At 32.7% G+C, this 23,198-nt stretch overlaps 1 protein-coding gene across 4 annotated transcripts in view; it reads right to left on the reverse strand.

The window, feature by feature from the left end:
- LOC143076195 (uncharacterized) overlaps positions 1-22,902 on the reverse strand; it is a 48,606-nt gene extending 25,704 nt beyond the window's left edge. For all 4 annotated transcript variants that reach the window (XM_076251890.1, XM_076251887.1, XM_076251888.1 and 1 more), the window contains exons 1-5: positions 22,757-22,902; positions 15,271-15,455; positions 9,534-9,717; positions 8,362-8,453; positions 204-324 (exon numbers count right to left, since the gene is read on the reverse strand). In XM_076251890.1, the coding sequence (XP_076108005.1) occupies positions 204-324; positions 8,362-8,453; positions 9,534-9,717; positions 15,271-15,455; positions 22,757-22,814 (640 nt within the window). In that variant the 5' untranslated portion in view covers positions 22,815-22,902. The remainder of the gene's footprint in view (positions 1-203; positions 325-8,361; positions 8,454-9,533; positions 9,718-15,270; positions 15,456-22,756) is intronic.
- Between the last annotated feature and the right edge of the window lie 296 nt (positions 22,903-23,198).

The raw sequence follows: 23,198 nt of genomic DNA on the forward strand, positions 1-23,198 counted from the left end.
ATCAAAATCTACCTTGACCAAACACTTGAACCTGAAGTGGGCACATCATTTTTTATGTTCAGTGGAACCGTGACATTTGACATCAAACAATTAACCCCAGAGTGTAAATGATGCCAATAAAAGCAATGCCTTCAACATGTATAAAATCTAATCCTTTGTCTAACAGCAATGAATCAAGATACATTGTGACAGAAAGGAGTTACCTGCTTGTGCTGTGAATGATGAACATTTTGTCTTCTCGGCATCAACACAACATGTATAGTTTGTTTCCTCTGTTGGACAAACTTCAAGGCTACTGACTGTCTTTCCTTCAGCATCTTTACCCTAAAATATGTGTGATATAGAAATTTTAACATTTAAAATTGTTACACATGTTACAGGACTGCTTGATCATATCTGACATAATTTCAAGAATAATGTAAATTTTGTGCAATAATGGGGATTCTTTGAATTCATCTTTACATAGTAGTGGTTAATATTTCCCCTTTAAAGATGTGCCCCTTTAAAGATTTTGACAGGACTATGAGAGCTGCCATGCACTAAACCAGGTGCTCCACAGGGCGCAGCTTTATACGACCGCAGAGGTCGAACCCTGAACAGTTGGGGCAAGTATGGACAAAACATTCAAGCGTGATACAGCTCTGAATTTGGATTGTGAACAAATTTTTGACATTACATGTTTTTTTTTACACAAAACAAATGTCAAGATTTTACAAATCAATTAAAGATTTCTTCTTCAAACTTTTTAAATCTAAAATTAAATAGTTGACACAGCATAGGTTTCTGACACAGAATGAATGTGGTCTAATGAACTTAAAATATTTTTTTTGCCTTTGAGCAATTCACTATGCTGTTGAATATTAATCCTCTCAAAAAAATGTTTGAAGAAATTTTCTTTTTATTTATGAAATCTGAAATGAGAAAAATTTAAACCCCCCCTTTCTTTTTCACATCCCCGTTTCCCTTTTTCCAAAACTGATATCAATTCAAATTTCTAATGGAGTTTGCAACAATAACTACTCTTTTAAATACATCATAAAATATTAAAATGTAAAATAAAGTGCTTGTTATCACTGAATGGTAAAGATTGGTTGGTAGTAAAAGTGAATATACATTGTTTATTGTATAAAACAATAAAAAAAAACTTCATCAGCAACATTTTATATTGGCAAATTTCCAATGAAGTTATTTACATAAAGTTATTGGCAAATAAAAATAGAAAATGACATCATAGTCATGTCTGGCAAATGTCCAACATACATTATCTAAAAACATTTTAGATAAGATAAGGAAAAAAAGCTTCATCAGCAACATTTTATATTGGCAAATTTCCAATGAAGTTATTTACATAAAGTTATTGGCAAATAAAAATAGAAAATGACATCATAGTCATGTCTGGCAAATTTCCAACATATATTATCAACTTCTATTCTATACAAAGAAAGATAACTCCAATTGAAAATTAATTGCTATTGCACAATATTGTGCAATTAGATATTTCTTGCTATTGTGCAATACTGTGCAATTGAAAATTTCTTGCTATTGCACAATACTTGATATGGAATCCTGATTTGGACCAACTTGAAAACTGGGCCCATAATCAACAAGAGTGCACACGCTGAAATGTCTCGCCTTCTTTACTAATTATTGATATTATGTTGATAGTCCTAAGTATAAAACTTTATTAAAAACTGTCACATAAACTTAGCATTAACCAAGATAACTAAACAAAGACCAATGAACCATGAAAATGAGGTCAAGGTCAGATGAACCATGCCAGGCAGACATGTACAGCTAACAATGCTTCCATACAACAAATATAGTTGACCTATTACTTATAGTTTAAGAAAAATAGACCAAAACACAAAAACTTAACACTGAGCAATGAACCGTGAAAATGAGGTCGAGGTCAAATAAAACCTGCGGGACTGACATATAGATCATAAAATATTTCCATACACCAAATATAGTTGACCTATGGCATATAGTATTAGATAAAAAGACCAAAACTCAAAAACTTAACTTTGACCACTCAACCATGAAAATGAGCTCAAGGTCAGATGACATCTGCCCGCTAGACATGTACATCTTACAATCATTCCATAAAACAAATATAGTGATCTATTGCATAAAGTATGAGAAAAACAGACCAAAACACAAAAACTTAACTATAACCACTGAACCATGAAAATGAGGTCAAGGTCAGATGACACCTGCCAGTTGGACATGTACACCTTACAGTCCTTCCATACACCGAATATACTAGACCTATTGCTTGTAGTATCTGAGATATGGACTTGACCACCAAAACTTAACCTTGTTCACTGATCCATGAAATGAGGTCGAGGTCAAGTGAAAACTGTCTGACGGGCATGAGGACCTTGCAAGGTACGCATATACCAAATATAATTATCCTATTACTTATGATAAGAGAGAATTCAACATTACAAAAAATCTGAACTTTTTTTTCAAGTGGTCACTGAACCATGAAAATGAGGTCAAGGACATTTGACATGTGACTGACGGAAACTTCGTAACATGAGGCATCTTTATACAAAGTATGAAGCATCCAGGTCTTCCACCCTCTAAAATATAAAGCTTTTAAAAAGTTAGCTAACGCCGCCGCCGTAGCCGCCGTAGCCGCCGCCGCCGCCGGATCACTATCCCTATGTCGAGCTTTCTGCAACAAAAGTTGCAGGCTCGACAAAAATCAAAGTACATATTTAGATAAAGCATATCAAATAAGCCCAAGAATTTAATTTTTGTTAAAATCAAACTTAGTTTAATTTTGGACCCTTTGGACCTTAATGTAGACCATTTGAAAACTGTACCAAAAATTAAGAATCTACATACACAGTTAGATTTGGCATATCAAAGAACCCATTTATTCAATTTTTGATGAACAAAGTTTAATTTTGGACCCCCATTTGGACCAACTTGAAAACTAGGCCAATAATTAAAAATCTAAGTACATTTCTAAATTCAGCATATCAAACAACCCCCAGGATTCAATTTTTGTTAAAATCAAACTAAGTTTAATTTTGGACCCTTTGGACCTTAATGTAGACCAATTTGAAAACGGGACCAAAAATTAAGAATCTGCATACACAGTTAGATTCGGCATACCAAAGAACCCCAATTATTCAATTTTTGATGAATTCAAACAAAGTTTAATTTGGACCCTTTGGGCCCTTTATTCCTAAACTGTTGGGACCAAAACTCCCAAAATCAATACCAACCTTCCTTTTATGGTCATAAACCTTGTGTTTAAATTTCATAGATTTCTATTTACTTAAACTAAAGTTATTGTGCGAAAACCAAGAATAATGCTTATTTGGGCCCTTTTTTTGCCCCTAATTCCTAAACTGTTGGAACCAAAACTCCCAAAATCAATCCCAACCTTTCTTTTGTGGTCATAAACCTTATGTTAAAATTTCATAGATTTCTATTCACTTTTACTAAAGTTAGAGTGCGAAAACTAAAAGTATTCGGACGACGACGACGACGCAGACGCCAACGTGATAGCAATATACATGATATACGACGAAAATTTTTTCAAATTTTGCGGTCGTATAAAAACTCATTGGGATTTTGAAATAATTGCAGATATGGCACAGGCCTCGTTGACATTCCATATATGCACTGGTCCCATAGTTATTTTTTCTGTCTATCATGTCTATGAAGAAATAACATAAACTAGAGGCTCTAAAGAGCCTGTGTCGCTCACCTTGGTCTATGTGAATATTAAACAATGGACACAGATGGATTCATGACAAAATTGTGTTTTGGTGATGGTGATGTGTTTGTAGATCTTACTTTACTAAACATTCTTGCTGCTTACAATTATCTCTATCTATAACAGTACTTTCTGTGGAAAATGTTATTGAAAATCTTCAAATATTAAGAAAATTGTTAAAAATTGACTATGAAGGGCAATTACTCCTTAGGGGGTCAATTGACTATTTTGGTAATAGACTTATTTTTAGTTCTTACTTTGCTGTACATTATTGCTGTTTACAGTTTATCTCTATCTATAATAATATTCAAGATAACAAAAAAACAGCAAAATTTCCTCAAAATTACCAATTCAGGGGCAGCAACTTACAACCGATTATCCGATTCATCTGAAAATTCCAGGGCAGATAGATCGTGACCTGATCAACAATTTTACTGCCTGTCAGATTTGCTCTTAATGCTTTGGTTTTTGAGTTATAAGCCAAAAACTGCATTTTACCCCCATGTTCTATTTTTAGCCATGGCTGTCATCTTGGTTCGTTGGCCGAGTTACCGGACACATTTTTTTAACTAGATACCCCAATTATGGCTAAGTTTGGTTAAATTTGGCCCAGTAGTTTCAGAGGAGAAGATTTTTCTAAAAGATTACTAAGATTTACGGAAAATGGTTAAAAATTGATTATAAAGGGCAATAACTCCTAAAGGGGTCAACTGACCATTTTGGTCAAGTTGACTTATTTGTAGATCTTACTTTGCTGAACATTATTGCTGTTTACAGTTTATCTCTATCTATAATAATATTCAAGATAATAACCAAAAACAGCAAAATTTCCTTAAAATTACCAATTCAGGGGCAGTAACCCAACAACGGAATGTCCGATTCATCTGAAAATTTCAGGGCAGATAGATCTTGACCTGATAAACAATTTTACTTCCTGTCAGATTTGCTCTAAATGCTTTGGTTTTTGAGTTATAAGCCAAAAACTGCATTTTACCCCTATGTTCTATTTTTAGCCATGGCGGCCATCTTGGTTGGTTGGCCGGGTCACGCCACACATTTTTTAAACTAGATACCCCAAAAATGATTGTGGCCAAGTTTGGATTAATTTGTCCCAGTAGTTTCAGAGGAGAAGATTTTTGTAAAAGATAACTAAGATTTACGAAAAATGGTTAAAAATGGACTAAAAAGGGCCATTACTCCTAAAGGGGTCAACTGACCATTTCGGTCACGTTGACTTATTTGTAAATCTTACTTTGCTGAATATTATTGCTGTTTACAGTTTATCTCTATCTATAATAATATTCAAGATAATAACCAAAAACAGCAAAATTTCCTTAAAATTATCAGTTCAGGGGCAGCAACCCAACAACAGGTTGTCCGATTCATCTGAAAATTTCAGGGCACATAGATCTTGACCTGATAAACAATTTTACCCCCATGTCAGATTTGCTCTAAATGCTTTGGTTTTTGAGTTATAAGCCAAAAACTGCATTTTACCCCTATGTTCTATTTTTAGCCATGGCGGCCATCTTGGTTGGTTGGCCGGGTCACGCCACACATTTTTTAAACTAGATACCCCAATGATGATTGTGGCCAAGTTTGGTTTAATTTGGCCCAGTAGTTTCAGAGGAGAAGATTTTTGTAAAAGTTAACGACGACGGACGACGGACGCCGGATGCCGGACGCAAAGTGATGGGAAAAGCTCACTTGGCCCTTCGGGCCAGGTGAGCTAAAAATGTGGTACACACTTGTTAAGTCTCCCAAACAAAGTTTGGAGACTTATTGTTTTTGGTCAGTTCTTATTATTAAGTCTTTCCACTTTTCTGTGGAAAGACTTATTGTTTTTCTCCTGATTATTATTTTTTTTTTCCGCCAAATTTTGTTCTTGCGATAAATGTTTGTTTCGCAATATGTCGCTTAGATATTTTTCATATTGTATTGTATAGTTTATGCGCTTTTAAATTTCACCCTGCTAAGCCGAACCATTTTCTTTGTGAGAGTTATCTCCCTATTCACTGTTTATCATCTGTGTGCATCTCCTTCGTAACAAAAAAAGATAGCGATAAAATTCTTTTTACAAATTGTTCGTTACATCCTCAGTAATTTTTGGCGTATTTGGATCGAAGCGATTCGATGAAATTTTATAGGAGTTATCTACCTTTACGGAATAAATTTGTTCGTATGTTTTTTTAACTCATAAACCGTTAACCGTATAACCCTGGAATGTTTTTATTTGAGTCCCCTGGGTCCTAACTTAGAAAATTAGGTCAAGGTCAAAGGTCAAGGTCAAGTTCTCAATAGTGACTTTTGCTTGTTTTTGCATTTTCTCCGACACTTTGAGAGATACATATAAAAGAACAAGTGCAAAATGTCTGCTTTATTGTAATGAAGATATGCTACGTTTAGTCTTATACAATTAAATGGCATCTTATAGGAGTTGGTGCCCCTGGAATGTCTTGATATGAGGGTATTTGATTATAACTTCAATTAAGTTCATTATAAAGACATTTGACCTTATACAAAAGGTTAAGTGACAAATGACCTTGAAAAATGGCTACCGGAAGTGACCTTGAGAAAACCGGAAGTAGTATTTTTTGCAATTTTTTCATATAAAAGTACTCAGAATCCATAGTTTTTGTCATATAGATACATAAACTGATAACTGAAGACTAAAAATTACTTCCAACAAACCGGAAGTGGCCAATTATCTCCCATTCTACATACAAAAGTATATAGAAACTATATATTTTTGGAATCAGTGTGAGAGAAGCTATCATATGAACCGGAAGTGACATTAATTTCACCGGAAGCATTATATTATCTCCCTTATATCACTCAAAATTATAATTTAACCATTATTTATCGCATCAGTATGAAGAAACTATCTTCTTATCCAAATTTCTTTGATGTGGAAAGACTTTCAATTGTTCTCTGAACAATTGGTTAACAATTGGTTTTTAACTTTTCTTCTTTTTCTTCTTTTTCTTCTTCTTCCTCTTCTGCCACTTTAAAAATGAACTTGTCCGCAGCGGTTCTCCTAAACGGCATTGTGCATTGGGGTCTGTTAAGGGGATTTTGAGGGTCATAAAGCGGGGAGGGGTTTACTATAGAACCCTATTTAAAAAAAAATTTCAAATGACTATATCTTAAAATCTGTAAGTGATAAACACATGCAGTCTTCAGAAATGAGCACAGGACAATAAAACAAATCAAAAGAATTATAGGGCGAACCTCTGGGGGTAGCCCCCACCCCCTTAAATTTGAGAATGTGCTATTATCTTGTAAACAGTCTAGATCCCCACCCCTAAACCATATATTTTCTTGTATGGGACAATAAAACAAATCAAATGAAATAAAAGGAAAGTCCCTGAAGGGGGTCACCGCCACCCCCTCTTGTTTGAGAACTTGTAAACGATCCAGATCCCCACCCCTAAACCATATATATTATTGCATGGGACAATAAAACAAATCAAATGAAAGAAAAATGAAGTCCCTAGGGGTCAGCCCCACCCCCTCTTGTTTGAGAACTTGTAAACAGTCGAGATCCCCAACCTAAACCATATATATTCTTGCAAGGGACAATAAAACAAATTGAATGAAATAAAAGGAAAGTCTATGGCGTTCACCCCCACCCCCTCTTGTTTGAAAACTTGTAAACCGTCTATATCCCCACCCCTAAACCATATATATTCTTGTATGGGACAATAAAACAATTCAAATGAAATAAAAGGAAAGTCTATGGGGTTCACCCCCACCTCCTCTTGTTTGAAAACTTGTTAACCATCCAGATCCCCACCCCTAAACCATATATATTATTGTATGGGACGATAAAACAAATCAAACCAAATATAGGGGGAGTATATGAGGTCACCCCACACCCTTCTATTCGAAAACTTGTAAACAGTAGTGATCCCCACCTTTAAACCTTATATATTCTTGTATGTCAATGTATGTGATAATAAAACAAATCTAATAAAATATGGGAGCTTTGGTTGGGAGACTTCGTAACAGCATCCTGTTACAATTACTTCTTGTTGTTACCTTTAGAATTATACTTTTTGCTTTTGTTATTTTTGTTGTCATTTCACTGACATTCAGAATATTTCTCTCATACTGTAACTAATTAGTTGATTTATAAAACAGTAAGCATCTATGCTTTAAGCCATTATTCTAGTATTTTTAAATGCTATATTACCACATATATCATGTATATTTATGATATTTATTAGTCGTCTCAAGATTAAAGTATTTAATTCATGTAGATTATTGATACATGCAACAGAGAGTATTCATCCAATATGGCTGACATGATTCAGAAGATAATTTTTAAATATTTTAACAATTTAGACAAAATAATACTAAGTGTTATCAACCCCAATCCTGTCCCCTTATATGATACTTATAGATTATCGTTGATCATTCCAACGAGATTGGTTAATGTTTGACATCCAGTTGAGATGACAGTTGAAGATAATAAAATATATGCTTCCTGGTTCAATATTCATAAAATTTACTACTGACATTTATCAGTTTATAATTGTAAGCTTTATTTGTCTGCTGATCTGTATATAAACATGATAAATAATATATATGAAGAGATAGTACTGTTTAGTAACAAAACTTACAGTCCATGAATACACTGGGTTGTCTGCCATTGATGAACAATCCAACATTGTGCAGCCTTCTTCATTTTTCCCTTCGTCAATTAAGCATGGATCTATAAATATAATGCTTTACCATAAAAGGGAAAAATGATCAAAAATGTAAGAGCCAGATTAGTTAATCACTATAGACTCAGAAATAAAGCCATGCTGACAAAATGTTACTGAGACAATAGAAATCTTATAAACTCAGAAATCAGAAGTAATAAAGTGTTCTGATTTTGAGTACTGAGGTACTAAATGTAACAACATCAATCATCAGGAAGTAAGAAGCCTCTTTTACCATAGATTACCATGGGTTTGTTCATCATTAAATATAGTTCTGATCTTAAAGACTTGAGGATCTGAGTCAAGTCACAAAATAAAACTATGAAATATGTAATGTTTTGTTACCCTCAAGACTCACTATTATCATGATCATGACTATAGGCTCAGGAATTAAAAAAAAATGCCATGCTGATATTATACAGACTGACAGAGTGGAGTAAGTGTCCTGATTTGGGTACCAAATTCAACAACCTCAGGAAGGATGAAGTCTCTTTTTAATTGTTTCACAAACTTTGATAGCTTGTTATGGGTTTTGCTCATTATTGAAGGCATTGTTGTGTACATCCTGGTTCTTCGTTTTATGGTTATAATTGTCTTATTGGCAATCTTTCTACATCTCCTTCTTTTTTCTATATTTTCTATGATCATTTCCTATGTTCCTCTTCACATATTTTTTGAAGAGATGGTAAGGATATTTGATGCAAAAAAATAATATTTATCTTCCATTGCTCTTTAGCGTTTGATATATATTTAAAGGGAAACAAAATTTAATAGATAATTCTTTTTTTTCTTATTTTTAAATTCAATATTGCTATCTATCAATTTTTCTGTTAATTCAATATCCTCCTTTCAAAGAATTAATACCGGTCAGAAGAGTTTCCTTTTTATGATCTTTTAATATTAAAATTTGATCTAAATAGTGATAATTCTTTGTTCAACATTTGAGTAAAAGCTTTAATAAAAAATTGCACTAGGAGCTCATGTTAGATAATGTCAAGATATTGCATAGAATAGAAAAAAGTTCTAGGATAGGATAGGATAGCATATAAGTAGATTTTAAAATATATCCGTAATGATCAGGAACAAACCATTAACAGTCAGCTGGAAAGTTGCATTTGTATCTTTAGTTTCTTCCTTCCCTGCTCCAAAAATAGTTATGGCAACATCATAAAAGCCTGTATCATGTGCTGTAAGATTACTAAACTTCAGATTTATTGTATTGTCAACCCATGTTACTTTGTTTTTGAACCTGTCTCCTTGACCATCACGGATCTAAAATAAGAAACATTAAATTGTTGCAATTATACAAATATGACACTGTTTTAATATGAATAACCATGCAGTTTAACATTTGTGTAATCAGCTGTCAAGTCTGCAATGGTATATTGTCTGCACCCCTTTAGACACAAGAGTGCACACGTTGATATGTCTCGCCTTCTATACTATTCATTGATATTATGTTGATAGTCCTAAGTAAAAAGCTAAGCTTTATAACAACTGTACCATAAACTTAACATTAACCAAGATAAATAAACAAAGACCAATGAACCTTGAAAATGAGGTCAAGGTCAGATGAACCATGCCAGGCAGACATGTACAGCTAACAATGCTTCTATACAACATATATAATTGACCTATTACTTATAGTTTAAGAAAAATAGATTAAAACACAAAAACTTAACACTGTGCAATGAACCGTAAAAAATGACGTCACGGTCAAATAAAACCTGCGCGACTGACATAAAGATCATTAAATATTTCCATACACCAAATATAGTTGACCTATGGCATATAGTATTAGATAAAAAGACCAAAACTCAAAAACTTAATTTTGACCACTGAACCATGAAAATGAGGTCAAGGTCACGTGACATCTGCCCCAGGCCTCGACAATAACGCTTGTCCGATTGTCCGGTACCAGAGGGAAAAAAAGTTGGACAAGTAAAAGCTGTATCAACTCAAGCTTGTCCGTCGGGACAAGTACAATTATTCAGCAGAAAATAAATTTAATCCAACTTTGATTAACAATAATTATAAACAAAAAACAAGAAAACAAATATTAGTTTGACATGTTTCTGCATTCTGTTTAATTCAAATGCAAAACCTTTTTCTTCAACATGTGTACTTGTTGCAATCGATAATTTTTAACTGGTTTTTTGTCAGGTACTTTTTAACAGGTTAAATGTATACTATTCTAGGAAACCAGTCTTACTGATCCGAATCAATGATGTGCTTTGTAGATAAGGTAACTTTACAGGACAGTTTGTCACCTCGACAGGTTTAGCTCCAAGTTTAATAGACAGTTTGGCACCGTAGGAGACATATTTAGTAGACATGATTGATAGACAGTTTGACAAGGCAGGAGACATTTTGGGACCAAGACTAATCAGTACCTCATTTTGCTACATTATTCTGTTCCATATAACAAATACCATACTGGTAATTTTTTCACAAAATTTTTTTTTTTTTATTTACCATTAAATTCACAAAATCATATTTGATCATAAGTAGAAAAAAACAATACTGACAATATCGTGACCTATAGTTGTTAATTTTGGTGTCATTTGGTCTCTTGCAGAGAGTTGTCTCATTGGCAATCCTACCTTATCTTCTTCTTTTTATTGATTGCATTTCAATAAACTTTTTTCAACTGAAAAAAAACCAGGATTATACAAATCCAATGAGTGTACAGGCCTATCAGATGATGCCTCATGTTTAGAGTCTGACGAGACTGGCATTGATGAAAAACTAGAACCTAAGTCCTGTGACATGACTAGATTCAGTTGAACTTTACTCATATTTTTGAAAAGAATTTCAAATCAAAAGAAATACATCAAATCCTGTCTATTGTTTAAATTCGGTTTGTTCATTTAATCAACTAAAAATATAAAAAGGTTATTTTTAATAGAAATATTTTGGACAAGTAACAATTTCATTCGGACAAGTAAATTTTGGTATGTACTTGTCCTACAGGACAAGTTGAAAAGAAAGTTATTGTAGAGACCTGTGCCCGCTAGACATGTACACCTGACAATCATTCCATACAACAAATATAGTAGACCTATTGCATATAGTATGAGAACAACAGACCAAAACACAAAAATTTAACTATAACCACTGAACCATGAAAATGAGGTCAAGGTCAGATGACACCTGCCAGTTGGACATATACACCTTACAGTCCTTCCAAACACCGAATATACTAGCCCTATTGCTTATAGTATCTGAGATATGGACTTGACCACCAAAACTTAACCTTGTTCACTGATCCATGAAATGAGGTCGAGGTCAAGTGAAAACTGTCTGACAGACATGAGGACCTTGCAAGGTACGCACATATCAAATATAGTTATCCTATTACTTATAATAAGAGAGAATTCAACATTACAAAAAATTTGAACTTTTTTTTCAAGTGGTCACTGAACCATGAAAATGAGGTCAAGGACATTGGACATGTGACTGACGGAAACATCATAACATGAGGCATCTTTATACAAAGTATGAAGCATCCAGGTCTTCCACCTTCTAAAACATAAAGCTTTTAAGAAGTTAGCTAACGCCGCCGCCTAAGCCGTCGCCGCCGGATCACTATCCCTATGTCGAGCTTTCTGCAACAAAAGTTGCAGGCTCGACAATAAGAATGGAGTAGGTCACAAAAGGTTAACCAGATGCTCTGCAAGGCGCAGCTTTATACGATCGCAGAGGTTGAACCCTGAATGGTTGGGGCAAGTATGGACACAACATTCAAGCTGGATTCAGCTCTAAATTTGGATTGTGATAAAATAGTTGACACAGCATAGGTTTCTGACACAGAATGAATGTGGTCTAATGAACTTAATTTTTTATTTTTTTTGCCTTTGAGCAATTCACTATGCTGTTGAATATTAATCCTCTCAAAAAAATGGTTGAAGAAATTTTATTTTTATTCATGAAATCTGAAATAAGAAAAATTGAACACCCCCCCCCCCCCCCAATTTTTTTTCACATCCTCCTTTCCCTTATTCCAAAACTGATTTCAATTCAAATTTCTAATGGAGTTTGCAACAATAACTACTCATTTAAATACATCATAAAATATTCAAATGTAAAAAAAGTGCTTGTTATCACTGTATGGTAAAGATTGTTTTAATTTATCAGTTGGTAATAAAAGTGAATACACATTGTATATTGTGTAAAACAATGATTTAAGTTCAACTACTATTCTGGACAAAGAAAGATAACTCCAATTGAAAATTTCTTGCTATTGCACAATATTGTGCAATTAGATATTTCTTGTAATTGCGTAATACTGTGCAATTGAAATTACTTGCTATTGCACAATACTGTGCAATTGAAAATTTCTTGCTATTGCACAATACTGTGCAATTGAAAATTTCTTGCTATTGCACAATACTGTGCAATTGAAGATTTCTTGCTATTGCTGAATACTGTGCAATTGAAAATTTCTTGCTATTGCACAATACTTAATATAATAATTTTGGATCCTGATTTGGACCAACTTGAAAACTGGGTCCATAATCGAAAATCTAAGTACATGTTAAGATTCAGCATATCAAAGAAGCCTATTTAATAAGAATTCAATTTTTCTTACAATTAAACTAAGTTTAATTTTGGACCCTTTGGACTTATGTAACCAACTTTAAAATGGGACCAAAAATTAAGAATCTACATACACAGTTAGATTTGGCATATCAAAGAACCCCAATAATTCAATTTTTGATGAAATCAAACAAAGTTTAATTTTCGACCCCGATTTGGACCAACTTAAAAACTGGGCCAATAATCAAAAATCTAAGTACATTTTTAGATTCAGTATATCAAAGAACCCAAAAGGATTCAATTTTTTTTAAAATCAAACGAAATTTAATTTTGGACCCTTTGGACCTTAATGTCATGAATGTAGACCAATTCGAAAACCAGACCAAAAATTAAAAATCTACAAGTACATACACAGTTAGATTCGGCATATCAAAGAACTCCAATAATTCAATTTTTGAGTTTAATTTTAGACCCTTTGGACCCCTTATTCCTAAACTGTTGGGACCAAAACTCCCAAAATCAATCCCAACCTTCCTTTTACAAAATGTTTTATGGTCATAAACCTTGTGTTTAAATTTCATAGATTTCTATTTACTTATACTAAAGTATATATGGTGCGAAAAACAAGAAAAATGCTTATTTTGGCCCATTTTTGGCCCCTAATTCCTAAACTGTTGAGACCTCAACTCCCAAAATGAATCCCAACCTTCCTTTTGTGTTGATAAACCTTGTCTTTAAATTTCAATGATTTCTATTTACTTATACTAAAGTTATTGTGCGAAAACCAAGAGTAATGCTTATTTGGGCCCTTTTTTGGCCCCTAATTCCTAAACAGTTGGAACCAAAACACCCAAAATCAATCCCAACCTTCCTTTTGCGGTCATAAACTTTGTGTCAAAATATCATTGATTTCTATTTACATAAACTAAAGTTATAGTGCGAAAACCTAGAAAATGCTTTTTTGGGCCCTTTTTGGCCCCTAATTCCTTAACTGTTTGGACCAAAACTTCTAAAATCTATCCCAACCTTCCTTTTATGGTCATAAACCTTGTGTTTAAATTTCATACATATCTATTTACTTAAACTAAAGTTATAGTGCAAAAACCAAAAGTATTCAGACGATGACTACGACGACGACGACGCTGACGCCAACGTGATACCAATATACGACCAAAAAATTTTCAATTTTTGCGGTCGTATAAAAACAGTCGTCTCAGAAATTGACGAAATTACTGTAACTACAATGATCACTTACTAGTGTAGTTATATACATATATACTAGTTCAGTGATAATGAACACCATACTCAACTCCAAATTGTACACAAGAAACTAAAATTAACCAGATGCTCCGCAGGGCACAGCTTTATATGACTGCAGAGGCTGAACCCTGAACAGTTGGGGCAGGTATGGACACAATATTCAAGCTGGATTCAGCTCTAAATTTGGATTGTGATTAAATAGTTGACACAGCATAGGTTTCTGACACAGAATGAATGTGGTCTAATGAACTTAAAATTAATTTTTTGCCTTTGAGCAATTCACTATGCTGTTGAATATTAATCCTCTCAAAAAAAAGTTTGAAGAAATTTAAATTTTCTTTTTATTTATGAAATCTGAAATGAGAAAAATTAGTTGGTAGTAAAAGTGAATATACATTGTATATTGTATAAAACAATGATTTAAGTTGATTCAACTACTATCCTGGACAAAGAAAGATAAATCCAATTTTCAAAGAATATTTCATAAAAACTGTGCAATTGAAAATTTCTTGCTTTTGCACAATATTGTGCAATTAGATATTTCTTGCTATTGGGCAATACTGTGCAATTGAAGATTTCTTTTTATTGCACAAAACTGTGCAATTGAAGATTTCTTGCTATTGCGCAAAACTGTGCAATTGAAAATTTCTTGCTAATACATAATACTGTGCATCTAAAAATGGATAATTAACAATAGGAAATGAAAAATCATCTGTCTTACCATAAATTTTTATATTAAGCTTCCTATTAATGATATAGATATCAAGATCGAGGAAAGGGCAGTGGTCATGATTAGTATTAGCTTTATTTAAAGTAAGATCAACAGGATAAATTTCTTTAGTATACATACGGATGTCGTCATTATTGAGAGCCAATATATCATCCAAATATCTAAAAGTATTGTTTACTTTTTGTATCAAATGTTGTTTCCATGGGTCTTTGCTAATTTTAGTCATATAAGTTGATATAACAAGAATTTCTCATTTAGATATATCTCAGGAGATAAGGTATACAATATAAACCTACCTTGAATCCATTATTATTATTATAGTAGCAGAATATTTCTGCCGTATCTTGTTTGGTCTTTCTAACTGTCCAATTTATTACTGTCAAGTTGATAAATTTCACTGTAGAATCACCATATACAAATTTGGTTGTAATTTCTTTACCTGCACAAAGACTCACTGGTTCTTGGTTATGATACAATGCACCTGTTAGGTAAAGACAAGAAAAATAATAAACAGATGCATTAATGAGTGTAAACGTATAATTTTGATTTCATTGAAACAATTCAACAAATTCAAGCAACTAATTATCATGCATATGATTTTGATAATTTGTTATTACGTTGTACTGTTACACCTGTGAGTGATTGTCCATGGTTAGGGCTAGAGGGTTGGGCGCATGTTTAACCCTGCCACATTCAGTGATTCTGTATTTGCCTGCCCCAAGTCATCTGTAACTCAGTGGTTGACATTTGTTGCTGTGAAACATATATATTTGTTTTTTCGTTCTTTATTTTGAACATAAACATGATAAACTAGGCTGTTTATTTGTTAAATATTTGTCATTTCAGGGTGTTTTATAGCTGACCATGTAGTATTGGCTTTGCTCATTATAAGCCATAAACTGCATTTTACCATTGTTAACAACCCCTTTGTTCTAGTGATGTCACCCATATTGGTTGGAAGGCAGGGTTATCAGACATTTTTTAAACCATGTAAACTTGATACCCCAATGATGAAAAAATTGTTTAAATTTGGCCAAGTTAAGTTTCAGGAGAGAAGGTTTTTGTCAAATTTAACATGTTTAACAATAATAGACATGACAGACACCAGGTGAACTAAAAGGTCAAGAAGATTTAGATTAGATTATCAGAAATATATAAACATAGTTTGGTGATAATTTTTAAAACATTGTAATAAACATATTTATAATAATAAGCAGAATAAACATGATAAATAAGATTTTAAGAAAAAAATCTTCAAAACCATGTTATTTCAACTACATAATTTTATACTGATATATATACATGATATAGCATGCAGTTTTGTGAGTTAAATAATTTTTTAGAAATTTAGAAGTTTTCACTCTGGTAAATTAATCAATGAGTGATGAGTTTCTTTCATAAACAATTTAAAAGTCCCAGTGATTAAACATACAGAGAACAAAATTTTAAGAATAGGTATTGTATTTATTCAAGGGAACAATAGAACTGCCAAAAGTTTAACTAGATTGACCAATAGGAGATGACTATGTGGAAAAGTTTCATTTGGTTTGCAATAATTACAGCATTATCCATTGTCAATGATTATTATCATGATAGGTATCCAGATCTGAAATCCATCTACAAAGGGATCCTAATACTGAGGAGCAATTAATGAAAAGTTTGTAATGGTGGGTAGACATATGCATAAAGTTTGTAATGGTGGGTAGACATATGCATAAAGTTTGTAATGGTGGGTAGACATATGCATGAGCATGATGAGTGGTAGATGTGTTGCCCATGGAGAATATTCCCTAATCACAGGGAATTGGCTCCAGGTTTAACTTACCCACCATTAAAAAAATCATTAATTGCTCTTAATGTAGCTATACATGCTATAGGGATATAGATCCCTCCCAAGTTTCTAATGGGGATATTACTGTCCACATGTGTGTCTAAATAAATGCTGACTTTATTTTAGTTTCATATGAAAGACTAGCCTTATCAAGTATGTTGGGTGATGAATAAGCATTGTTTTCAACTCACAACCTCAAAGTTGATAGGTTACTGATCAATGTAGATGAGCTTGTTAACCCACTCTCCAAGAGGCTCCTTATTACACTATCAATATTACAATATCAAAACTTATCAATTATTCAAATCTATTTAGTTACTTTATAAATCCATTTTGTTTATCTTTAATTTTTTATCTTTTGATTTATTTATTGATAAGAAGACTGATTTCATCAAAGATATATATTAAATGTCGTTTAGTAAAAGCATCCTACATAAACAGAACAAATTAGGGTGTTTATAACATGAACTTCCTTCCTCGTTAACTTATATCTTTATATTTCAAGTGACGTTCATTTCACCTATTGAAGCATGTTAAGGGTTCATTTCCTTTAACATGTTTAAACATGTCAAATGCTATGATCATGATGATCTCTGAAAATTGTGTTTAATGTCTTTTACAGATATACATATACATGTTGGCATGATACAGATTATGATCTTCTCATATATTTTATGATGGTATAATACTAAACCCCTAACAATGCCTAATGGGAGGAATTGTACTAAAATATTTACATGATGAAGACATAATCTTCATTTAAATCAGTTTAATTGAGTTATCAGGTTATGGAGCTGGCATGTCAGGAAAGTTCTGCTAGTACTCCTTTGTTAAATAATGTATCATTGTCATTTTGTTCAGTTTCTTTTCTTACCTAATAATTCTGACACCAGTCTCTGATTCTTTTGAATCGCATATTGTTGTGTTTGTTTTTTCTACATTGGCTAAACATGCTAAAGGGATAGGGGGAGGATTGAGATATCAAAAAACATGTTTAACCCCAACACATTTTTGCACCTGTCCTATTAGTCAGGAGCCTCTGGTCTTTGTCAGTCTTGTATGATTTTCAATTTTACTTTCTTGTGTATATTTCAGGGTTTCGTATGACGTCCATTTTCACTGAACTTGTATTAATTTTTGTTTAGGGCTAGCTGAAGCACACCTCCAAGTGCAGGAGTTTTTCGCTGCATTGAAGACCCATCGGTGGCCTTCGGCTGTTGTCTGTTCTTTGACACATTCCCCATTTCCATTTTATTATATAGCTAGAAGTCAATAAAAGGGACCGACCAGCAAATGTAATATGTACCGCAGAGATAAGGGAAAAATTATAAAAGTTTAAAAGTTTTGTGCAACAGTACTAATATAAGTAATCATATAAGAAGATGATGTTTTAGAATCAAGTTCAAGAGAGGGACGAAAGATACCAAAGGGACAGTCAAACTCATAAATCTAAAATAAACTGACAATGCTATGGCTAAAAATGAAAAAGACAAACAGACAAACAATACATTTTTTTGTAGTAACCATGACACAACATAGAAACTAAAGAATAAACAACACGAACCCCACCAAAAACTAGGGGTGATCTCAGTTGACAATTATTTTGGCTGAACAAATCGCCTTTGTCAGTGTCAGTGTCAATGTACAGTATATCTCCTTGCTTATCATGCTTACTGACCAAACGTTGCCTTGTGCCAGGTCTTTACCAGTGCTACTTGGTATATATGTAAACCAATCTAAGAACCTTACTATGATCATGAAAATAAAGTGAATGTTACAATGTCAATGAGCTGCACCCATACTACTTTTATATTCATAAATAATCATCAACAGATCAAGCTACATTAAGCTTTTAAGCTGGATATATATATATATATATGCCCTTATGTCAGTACACTTCCTCTCATGTTGATCATATCTTTTTATCATTTTTAAAATTAAAATATGTTTCCTCATGTTCCTTGTACATGTACGTGTAATCTTAAATGTTCATCAAAACTTACACAATAAAATTACTGTAAATTCAGAAATTATTGCAATGTTTTAATTATTGCGATAAATATGTTAGGGTCATAATAGCAAGAATTTTAAATAGCAATTTGAAATTTTGTATATGAATTAAACATTATTTTTCTCAATATTCATGATATTGCAAAAATTAAAATCGCATTTTAGTCTAAAATGACAAGGTCGCATTAATAAATGCTCCCAACAATTTCTAAATTTACAGTATATAGATATGCTGTTACCATGGTTACCAGGTTAAAAGGACAGTATAAAAGAGGGACGAAAGATACCAAAGGCACAGTCAAACTCATAAATCTAAAACAAACTGACAACGCCATGGCTAAAAATGAAAAAGACAAACAAACAACAGCACACATCATGCACATGACACAACATAGAAAACTAAAGAATAAACAACACGAACCCCACCAAAAAACTATGGGTGATCTCAGCTGCTCCGGAAGGGTAAGCAGATCCTGCTCCACATGTGGCACCCGTGGTGTTGCTTATGTGTTATCAAATCCGGTAAATAGTCTAATTCGGTAGGTCAAATAATATAAATTTATATGTATATACAATGTATCATAATGTACAAATGATGTATCAGGATTGGACTCACAATTCAGCTACATGTATTAAACTAATTTGGTGATCTACATGTAATGTCTTGCTGATCACTTTTACCATATAAGGAGTTGTCTGACAATTTCTGCCATGTTGACTTAAAATAGATAATATGTAGTACTAGTCTTGGTAATATCTTTTGCTACAGGCATGACAGGTGCTATTTACCTTTACTTTATATCCATTATATTTTTCTAAGAAATAGGGGAGGGGGATGTAATATTTGGTTAATAACTCCTTGTAACATAATACGGCAAATTTCCTTTGAAGCTTTTACGTGATAATTGGCTTAATAGTTCGGTTTCTGAAAAACCATGGTTTAATATAAAGATTGATATGTTATTCCATTTAAAAGAATCATGACATACTTTGTTCTTACAACTTTATGTAGATAGGCAGAGCTTGGACTATGGTTTAATCTGATATTTTTCATGTTAAACCATGATTTAAACTCCGCCTCTTTGTTACAGTTGTTTTTTTGCAGTCGTATAAAAATTGGTGAATGCTACATGTTTATCTATCTATCATTGTTTATTAGAATATCAAGATATCTCATATAATATAAATATAAGATATCTTACATGTCTTTATATATATATATATATATATAAGATATATCTTATATATTATATAAGATCATCTCATAAAACATGATAAAGTAAAAATGTATATTAAATTCACTCATACACCTTATCCCTTTTCCCGGCTGGCCCTTGAATCTGTCCCCATGAAGGCTCCCAAACGGAAATTTTGAAAGTGCAATTTTGTCCATAATTTTAAACAAAACAATTATTTTTAAAATGGCTATAGCATTGTAAAAGTATAAAGAAGCCAAAAAACAACATTAAAATATATTTGAAGGCCCCTTGAAGGTTTTGTAGGACTTTAAGAGCCATCTTGCACGTAAAACCCCCATGGGCATTTTAAAAAGTTGTCAGGTATGTGTCCCACTTGAACTAATGAGACATACAACAATCACTTTTCCAATTGTGGGGTCAGATATTTTGTATTATGAAGTCAAAATTGTATGCGAACCTGTGTGATGTTCAGTAATGGCGGACATATAGGGATAAGGTGTTTTACATAGTTTGAATGGCATTTACTGATATTATTAGAAATTATTTAGATAAAAGCTAAATTGCATATTTTACAGATGTCCGTTTCCATGTTGTGTAATTTATTTACTCTGACAAACAATAAAATCCGCTATTATTACATGTATTTGGAAGTGTCAAGCCATATAATATATATATATTAACTGCAATACAGAGACACTTAAGTAACCATTATTGTTAATGTAACATATTGTAACTTCATATGATTATTACGCTTTGCATGCATTTGTCTCTAGTCAGTATAGTGAACAAAGTTTGAAATCTACACAGGTCTTTGAATTTCTATAAATTATAATTCACAAAACCAAAGTACTACCACTAAACCCAGACAATATACAATGATATACATGATATATATATATGTTCGTGGTAAACAGGGAATGGGATTTTTTTTATAAATTGACGTCATTGAGTCTACATTCTAATTTGAACACTTGCTTTTGCAAAATGACAAAATAACTTAAGGGTAGGTTATTTTTTAGCTTTGAAAAACATGAAAAGGGAGCGTAGGGTAACAGGAAACACATATCATTTTTTTATTGGCACTGGCTACGGTTACATGGAAATATAACAATAATAAAAATATCATTGTTATATTGGAGACTAATTACCAGAATGCAAGGCTGGGTAAGGAAACGATTAATTAAGAATGTAACAATAATAATTGAGGCTACGATTACATTGCATTATTGTTACATCAATTCACTTCAATGTACACTGGGACTATTAATAGTTATTAAAGGTACCAGGATTATCATGATTATAATTTAGTACTCCAGACGCTTGTTTCGTCTACATAAGACTTATCAGTGACGCTAAGATCAAAATATTTATAAAACCAAACAAGTACAAAATTGAAGAAAATTGAGGATCCAAAATTCCAAAAAGTTTTGCCAAATACGGCTACGGTAATCTATGCCTGGGATAAGAAAATCCTTAGTTTTTCGAAAAATTCAAAGTTTTGTTAACAGGAAATTTATAAAAATGACCACATTATTGATATTCATGTCAACACATAGTAATATGTATTAAAATAAAACTTGAAAACTTTTATTTGAATTTTACAAAATTGCATACAATTTTTAAAATTTTGATTTGCATTATTAATCATGTTCATAGTTTCTACAAATCCAATATGTTGTATTTTGGAGCACGTTTTAGTTAGACAAATCTTGATGCATGACCAAGCAGCCATTACAAACGAGTGATGTAGCAATATGGACCTCTGTATTCATACTGTACAATTCCATTCTGTACTATACTTTTTTGAAGTTAAAGAAACTATCAATGTCTGTCATGCATGCTCCAGTTGAAAAAATATTTTTTTACTCTTGCCATCAAGGATTTGTATATAAAAATTACTTGTTGCAATGTTAATGTTTTCGTCCTATTTTTTTTGTTGGAAGCATATGTGAGGTTGTAATATGATTTTATTACCGTCCATTACTGATTTTATGTTCACCTCCTATTTCCATATCCAACCTACATTTGACCTAGCATAGCTTAAAAACCTTAAAAAACTACAAAATCCCAATTTGTGACAAAACCTCGAATTTGCTACTCAAATAAGTGATTTAAAAATATTTCAGTAAGTCCCTAGTCCAAATAATTATGACGTCCCAGAAAAAATTAAAATAGCCTTGCCAGACGTCATAATTATTTGGACTAGTAAGTCCCCCGACTGATGATCAAACAATAGACGAAACACCCACATTGGCATCGTATTACTCATTTTATCGTGGTAGGTCTTTTCACCACAGAACACCACCACACACCACCAAAACACCTCAAAAGTTTATTATTTTGTCTTTTATCGTCATAAATGTGACTTTAATATAATATTCAAGTTATTAATTCAACAAATCAGAAGATTAAGAGTCCAAATATCTACAGAAAACAGAAAGGAGAGTCTATAACACCCCCACTTTTTGGACTCCGTGACACCTCATATATTTTTTTCCCATTTTTTCTTCTATCTCTTCTATAAAATAGTTGTACCAATAATAAGAAAAGAGACAAATATCGAAATCTAACAGATGAACAGAGATCGAGGATACTTGAACTACTTATTATGTATATATGAATTTTGTTACAATATGTAATCGGGAAAGTGCTGAATCCGGAGACGATTTTCCTTTTATTGATTAAAAGATCTAGCGCTAAAGACGATGCCATATTTGTCAGTTTGTATTGTATGTCTCATACCTTTTGCTGAAAACGCTAAACATAAGACCTGCACTACGAAAATGATTACTTTCCACATCCTGTTAAATCAAGCACAAAGGTCTGATGACTGTTTTGGGAAAAATTAAATATATCAATTTAGATTTGAACTACTTTCATTTTCAAAGGCAAAGGGATTCTGGGATTGATGAAGGACAATTCGCCCCACTATCGAATCGGCCCAGATCCAATCGACCTTCTCTGTTCCACAAACTCGGCCCGCGTTCCACCAACTAGCCTCACTCTTGTTAACAAACTCGCCCCAATTATAAAAAAAGACTAAAGTCCCGATGATAAAAGGTCTGCCAACTCATATCGCTAGTAATTGAAAATAGTAAAACTTCATTTTAATCCCGACAACTCGCCCATTCAGTATGAAAAATAATAAAATCAAGATGAATTTATTTTTGTCAACTGCCCTCCA

The sequence above is a fragment of the Mytilus galloprovincialis genome, chromosome 5, assembly GCF_965363235.1.
Source record: "Mytilus galloprovincialis chromosome 5, xbMytGall1.hap1.1, whole genome shotgun sequence".
Lineage (NCBI taxonomy): Eukaryota > Metazoa > Mollusca > Bivalvia > Mytilida > Mytilidae > Mytilus > Mytilus galloprovincialis.